This window comes from Ictidomys tridecemlineatus, chromosome 10 (genome assembly GCF_052094955.1).
Source record: "Ictidomys tridecemlineatus isolate mIctTri1 chromosome 10, mIctTri1.hap1, whole genome shotgun sequence".
NCBI classification, from domain to species: domain Eukaryota; kingdom Metazoa; phylum Chordata; class Mammalia; order Rodentia; family Sciuridae; genus Ictidomys; species Ictidomys tridecemlineatus.
Window position 1 is genome coordinate 40,454,342 of NC_135486.1, and position 6,682 is coordinate 40,461,023.

General features: G+C 36.1%; 1 protein-coding gene across 7 annotated transcripts in view; it reads left to right on the plus strand.

Moving 5' to 3' along the window:
* Window positions 1-2,546, plus strand: part of Rps6kc1 (ribosomal protein S6 kinase C1) — a 205,860-nt gene extending 203,314 nt beyond the window's left edge. For all 7 annotated transcript variants that reach the window (XM_021729167.3, XM_078022795.1, XM_005329411.5 and 4 more), the window contains one exon: window positions 1,598-2,546. In XM_021729167.3, the coding sequence (XP_021584842.2) occupies window positions 1,598-1,708 (111 nt within the window). In that variant the 3' untranslated portion in view covers window positions 1,709-2,546. The remainder of the gene's footprint in view (window positions 1-1,597) is intronic.
* Window positions 2,547-6,682: the final 4,136 nt, after the last annotated feature.

The window sequence follows — 6,682 nt, forward strand, 5'->3', positions numbered from 1 at the left end:
CTTAGAATATATAAAAAACTGTTGAAACCCAATAAGACTATGGCATTTATAGGTGTGACTTATCATTATGTACAGCCAGAGGAATGAGAAGTTGTGCTCCATTTGTGTACAAATCCATTATACTGTCATGTATAACTAACTAGGAGAGAGAGAGAGAGAGAGAGAGAGAGAGAGAGTGAGTTGATATTTCACCAGGAAAACTGTGTGAATGCCCAATAAGGGCATGAAAAGATGCCCAATATTATTAGTCTTTAGGGAATGCAAATTAAAGCCCTAATAAGAGATCACTAATACCCACTCAAAGGGCTGTTATCAAAAAGACAGACCAAGTGTTATTGAGGTATAGAGAAACTGGAACCCTTATACATTACTGATGGAAATGTAAATGGTATAGCCACTTTGGAAAAATCTGACAATTTTCTTTAAAAATTTGCACAAACTTTCTATGTGACCCAGCAATTCTATTCTCAGGAATGTACTCAAAAGAAATGAAAACATGTATCTACACAAAGTAATCTAATTTAATTATCCATTAAAATCCCAAACTGGAAAGTCCAGAGGTCCTTTAAATGGTGAATAGATTAACACAATTTATATCCAAACAGTGGAATACTCTTCAGAAATAAAAGTTTGCTAAGGGAAGGAATCTAACTACAAAAGGTACATATTCTATGATTCCATTTATGTGAAATGTTCAGAGAAGACATGATAGAGGCAGAAAATATACCACTGGTAGCCTAGTGCTGGGGATGGGAGTGGGAATTAACTGTAGATGGCATGAAGAAATTTTTTGGGTTATAAAGTGTCCTAAACTGGATCATATCATGGTTGACCGATTCTGAATTTACTAAAAATAGTTGAATTATATACTCTCAACAGATGAATTTTGTATTATATAGATTGTCCCTCAGTGAAGTTATTAAAACAAATAACTTTGAATGTCTCAAGGCAAATTCTTCCAGCATGCCCAGGGTCCTTATATAATTGTATATGATTACTTTTATTCTCTAATATTAACAGTACTGTTGTGTATGACATTATTAACTTATTTTATATCTGATTCTTATTTCTGAGAAATTAAAGCCATTCATTTATTGCATTGAATTATTTCATTTGAGCCAGGGTAATTTTTTTTAAAAAAAAAAGTTATTTAGGGATACAAATTACCTTATTGAGACTTTAGTTACAGTTTATTCCCAGTGCACTATAGATAGGAATTGAAAAGACTTATTGTGTCTCCCAAACTTCTGAATCATGAAAGAAGTCACTGTCTGAGAGTGGAGTGCAATATTTAATTAGTGTCATTACTTTGGGAGTAGGAAATTGATCCCATCATACTATTTGAAGATGAGGGGAACATTACTCAGGGTCATGTTTCAAAACAGTTGAAAAGCTATAAGCTCAGTTCAGATATCCCATAGCCCTTCAGCTGAGGTGGTGTAGGACATAGCTCCCTTTCAAGAAAACATAGGCAGTTAGCTACATCAAGTCTATTTGTCACTGAGGTTGAATTTAGAAGTTCTCTCCTTTCATATATTTTGTTTTCCTCTGCTCTACTAGTTGGATTCCTATTACTCACTAAATCCTTCTCTTTTAGCTCTTGCAGTTCAACCCTCTGGAACGTCTGGGTGCTGGTGTTGCTGGTGTTGAAGATATCAAATCGCATCCATTTTTTACCCCTGTGGATTGGGCAGAAGTGATGAGATGAACACATGCAGGATGTTTTTTACACATTGTGATCTTCTCTGTACTAGGCATCCCCAGCACAAAAGCAGTCTCGCTCATTTATGGGGCACCAAAGCATTGGATAAAGACCTTTATTAGGAAATCAGGGGAAGAGCCGGGGTAAAAGTGATTCATTTACAGTTACCACCTGGTCAAGATATTAGCTAATTTTGTCAGTGGGTATTATATACATGCCTTTAACCAAGGTATGAATTAATTTAATCTACATTTAGGATTGCAGTGCATTGCAGACCCAACTGAAATAGGAATGTCCTTCAAGAAGTTCCTCTGATTCAAAGCTCTACATGTAGGATTTTACTTGAAAGAAGTACCTTTACATGGCAGCTAAGAATGCCTTCTGCTAACCAGATTGGTTTTTAAGACCCAATTAATATTTACTGAATAATACACTAAAAGTGCTTCATGAACAGTGTCATCTGTGGGCTTAAAAATAGGAAAAAAATTATATACGTGGAATGTCTGAAAGGGAGCTTATACCATAATGCTATATAGTTAATGCATTTGACTGTGGTCCCAGATTATTTCTGTGAGGAGAAGAGACTTCATGTTGTGAGCTTTGAACTTTGTTGGTTAATACTGCTCATTAGAGAGGGTTCAGATAAACACTCACTTCTCTCTCAACCTCATCTTCCCCTGTCTTCCCATTCCTGCACCTTTTGCTTATTCTCTCATATTCTGTTCTTCCTACTCTTTTTAACACATGTGCAACAAAAAAGGGAAGGGAGTATTTATTCCCCAAATTGTGTCAACATAATAAGAACTAAGAAATCATGATATAAAATAAATGTGATAAAAATGTAGATGTGTCCTTTATTTAATAGCTTAAGATTTAAAAACAACAACAACAACAACAACAATTTTTTCCCTGCTCCTTTCCTTTTGGAATGTTATCAGTTTCTGCTGCTTGACTCCGTTTTACTTTTTAGGTTGGTATACTATGAACCAAAGGGTCTCATCTAAATGGAATTAACGTCAATCCTGTTTTATTACTTAAAGTGATAAGATTTTTATATTTGAATTCCTGATCTGCTTGACATAATGTAGAAAGAATATTAGCATTAACACATCTCCAATCATTTTTATTTTTGTATTTGTAATTTCTTTATGTTGCTAAGATAGCTCCTGTAGTCATGCCCTTTTTACAAAAATTCATACATATTAATATGTTTTTTAAACTTTATCAAAAGAAGAAAGAGTAAGGCACTCTTTCTAAGATAGAAGCCACCAGAAATAATTAAAATTTTCTTCTTCTTCTTTTTTTTTTTCTTTTTTTGCAATGCTGGGAGTCAAAACCAGGATCTCACACATGCTAGGAAGGCATTTTACCACTGAGCTACATCCCCAGCCCCTGAAATTCTGTTTTTTTAATCTTTATAATTTTGAGATCTGTGTGAGAGCCCAGTACTCCTCCAAGAACATCTGCACAGCATCCATCTGCCATCAACCAGGTCCTCCCATCAAATTAAATGGAAGCAGAAAATGCTTTAATGAAACAAAGGAAATGTGCAAGCACTTTTTCTTTTTCTCTTATCCTACTCCCCTTTTTCCTTTTTGGTCCCCTTATAACCTGAATCCCAGCTGAAGGGCTGCAACAACACCAGGTTGGGGAGCAGGTCACCAGGATCATAGCTCACTCAAGATGACATCACTCCCTGGAACTGCATTTCAACTCACCAGTCCCCTGGCCTCATAACAGGAACTCATGCAGGTGAGACCCAAGAGTGACTTCCTGTATAAGACTAGTAGGAAATGTGCATGTACTTAGAGCTGGCTATTACAGAACTTCCTTCCAGAAGTGCCCTATGACATAAAAGTAGGACTTCACAGTTGAGGTGAAGATCCCTGCCCTACCACAGGATCCGGGACCCTGAATTCAAAGTATAGTTATGTCCACAGATGGTTGCTGTGTCAATCTGCTGACACATCCATTGCTACAATTTCTCACCCTCTTTTCTCTCTGTATGTTTGATTGGAGCTTCATCATACTGGACATGAATCATTTTAGTAGTGAGCACAGGATAAATGACTGTGGAATGAAAGCCAAACTTTTTTTTAAATTTGATGATATATACATATTTTAAGCTGTAATGGTATGAGTGATACTGGTGGCTTCTGTTTTTTGTTGTTGTTTATGTGTTTTATTTGCTTGTGCGTGGGAGTGGAATATGGGTCAAAATCATGACAGAAATTACTATTTAGTATTTCTCATCTGATTTTTTATTAAAATAATGGATGTAATAACATTCACCATTTTACCTGTTTTTAATTGTATGATTCAGTAGTAGCATTAAGCACATTCACATTTTTTTTTTCTTTTGTTACTGGTTGAACCCAGTTCCCAAACCACTTAACCACTGAGTAGTATCCCCAATCTTTTTTTATATTTTGTTTAGAGACAGGGTCGTGTTGAGTTCTTAGAACCTTGCTAAGTTGCTAAGGCTGGTTTTGAACTCATGATGCTCCTGCCTCAGCCTTTAGGGCTGCTGGAATTATACTTGTGTGCCACTCACTGCACCTGGGCACCTGGCTACTTTCACATTTTTATGCAAACATCACAGCTATATTTACAGAACTTTTTTTATCATCCCAAACTGAAACTCTGTGTCCACTACACCATAACTTCCCATTCTCCTCTCCCAGCTCCTAATAACCACCCTTCTTCTGTCTCTTTGAATTTGATTATTCTAGGTCCTTCCTGTAAGTGGAATCATAACACTTGTTCTTTGTATACAATTTTCAAAATTTATTCATTCTGTAACCTGTAACAGAATTTTCTTCCTTTTTAAGCTTGAATCGTACTCTGTTGTATGTATATACCATGTTTTGTTTAGCCATTTGTCTATTAGTGGATCTTTGGGTTATTTTCACCTTTGGGCTCTTGTGAATAATGCTGCTGTGAACATGGATTTACAAATGTCTGTTTGAGTCTCTGCTCTCTCATTTGATTTTATATTTTTACATGAAATTACCAATGTCACTGACTGTTATTTCACTATATTCTTCATAGAAGAGCTTTCCCAGACAGGTTGGCAATTACCATTATGGTACAGTGATACTTATTTTAAGATGTGATGTGAAAATCTACCATTTCTATTTCACAGGTGGGTAAGTTAAGCTTCCTAAGAGTAAAAACACCATTATGTAAGCAGTTTGCTTTAACTGTGACAGGAGTTAATATTATTGAAGACAACAGTCTCTTTAACTTATTTTTTTACAATAGCAATTCTTTTTGAAAGTTTCATTTTATTTTTGATGTCTAATCATTATATATACTGATGGAGTACAATGTGATGTATTGTGGAATGATCAGATTATTAATGAACATCTATCACCTCACAATTATTTCTTTGTGGTGAGCACATTTTAAATATATTCTTAGTGGTTTTGAAATATTCATTGGTATTTACTATAGTCACCATGCTGTGCGATAAATGAACATATTCCTTCTGTTTAGCTGAAACTTTGTGCCTTTGTCCAGTGTCTCCCCTTGGCCTGTCCAGCCTCTCCTTCTGGTAACCAACACTCTGCTTTCTACTTCTGTGAATTAATTGAACCCTTGATAATATATTCAAACCTTTGTTTTAAACAGCTATGATTCCTGTTGTGTTTTTACTCTCAGACTTTTCCTATCCTGTTTCAGAGTCAGTGGGAACCAAGATTGAGTTTTGCTTTCATGCAGTGCAGGTACTAAATAATATAAAATTTATAGATAACACTCACGTATGGCAAGTAAAGGAACACTGTGTTAGTCCCCGTAGGTAGTATGCCTTGGTTCAGTTCACTTTCTCAGATGTTAGGAATACAGAAAGAAGTCTGACCGAAAGGCTTTTTGCCTTCCAAGGGGCCCTTATGGCATCTTCATTAGACTTACTTGGGAATTACTTCATAGTGAGGCCAAAGACTAAGACTGATCATATTTCTTCCTTAGAGGAGTTGATTTAACCTTTGATATATCTAAATGTGGTGGGTAATGGAGCCTGGTATTTCAAGCTCTTTCTTGGAGGATTATGGAATATAATAGAGAGTTCTCTAGTGGTGCCCTGGTCATGTCTCTGTGACTAATTAGCCTTATAACCTTATTCAAATCACACTATATTCTGGACCTGTTCTCTCACCTGTAGAATAAAAGGGTAGGTGAGTTCTGAGCTCTACAAGTATCTGATGGAATTTCTGTTTTTCAGAGTGAACTAATACTATAAACCAACATTGTAGAAAACAAGGTTAATGAAAATCTTAAATTGGTACTTAACAGTTTTCTTATAATTATTTTTCTAGTAATCTCAGAGGCTTGGGCTATTGCCATAAATCTGCTCAGTAGCATAGCCCTTGGGGGTTATGTGGCTATAAAAATTATAAATAGGGTGGCATTTTAGGAGGTTATTTCTCCGTCAGCTCTACACTGGGAAAGGAGAGTTGAAGGTCCAGATAGGAGTACGTGAGGGTGAAAGGAGGCCAGGGCACACCTACATTTGCTCACTTCTTGGACCTTTCTCAATAACCGTGGTGGTATTTCTACCCCTGTTGCCCTCATCTATCATATTTTATGTGTTTATTTGACTCAGTCCTTTGGCAGGCATATTCAGAGTACAAAATTGATACTTTCTGTTGCTATTTAATGCAGGACATTAACCTCTACCAGTCTAGGTAATTTGGAGTTTTGAGTATTTGATGTCTACTCAGCTCATTTGAAGGATTTCATCTTAAGCCCTCATATTGAAGGGTTACTGAATGGCAAAAGTCGTCAAGTCAGCTCTTTCTAAATAAAGTTGTAAACATAACAGCAGGAGGGAAGTGGGAACCAGAGTCCTTCAGGTTTTTGTGATTTGGCATCACTTATTCTCTCAAAAACAGTAAATAGGAAACCAGAGAACAAGCTTCCTTTTTGGTAAGATTTCCAATTGGGTGATATGTAGTCAGATGGTATGACCTTACCTTT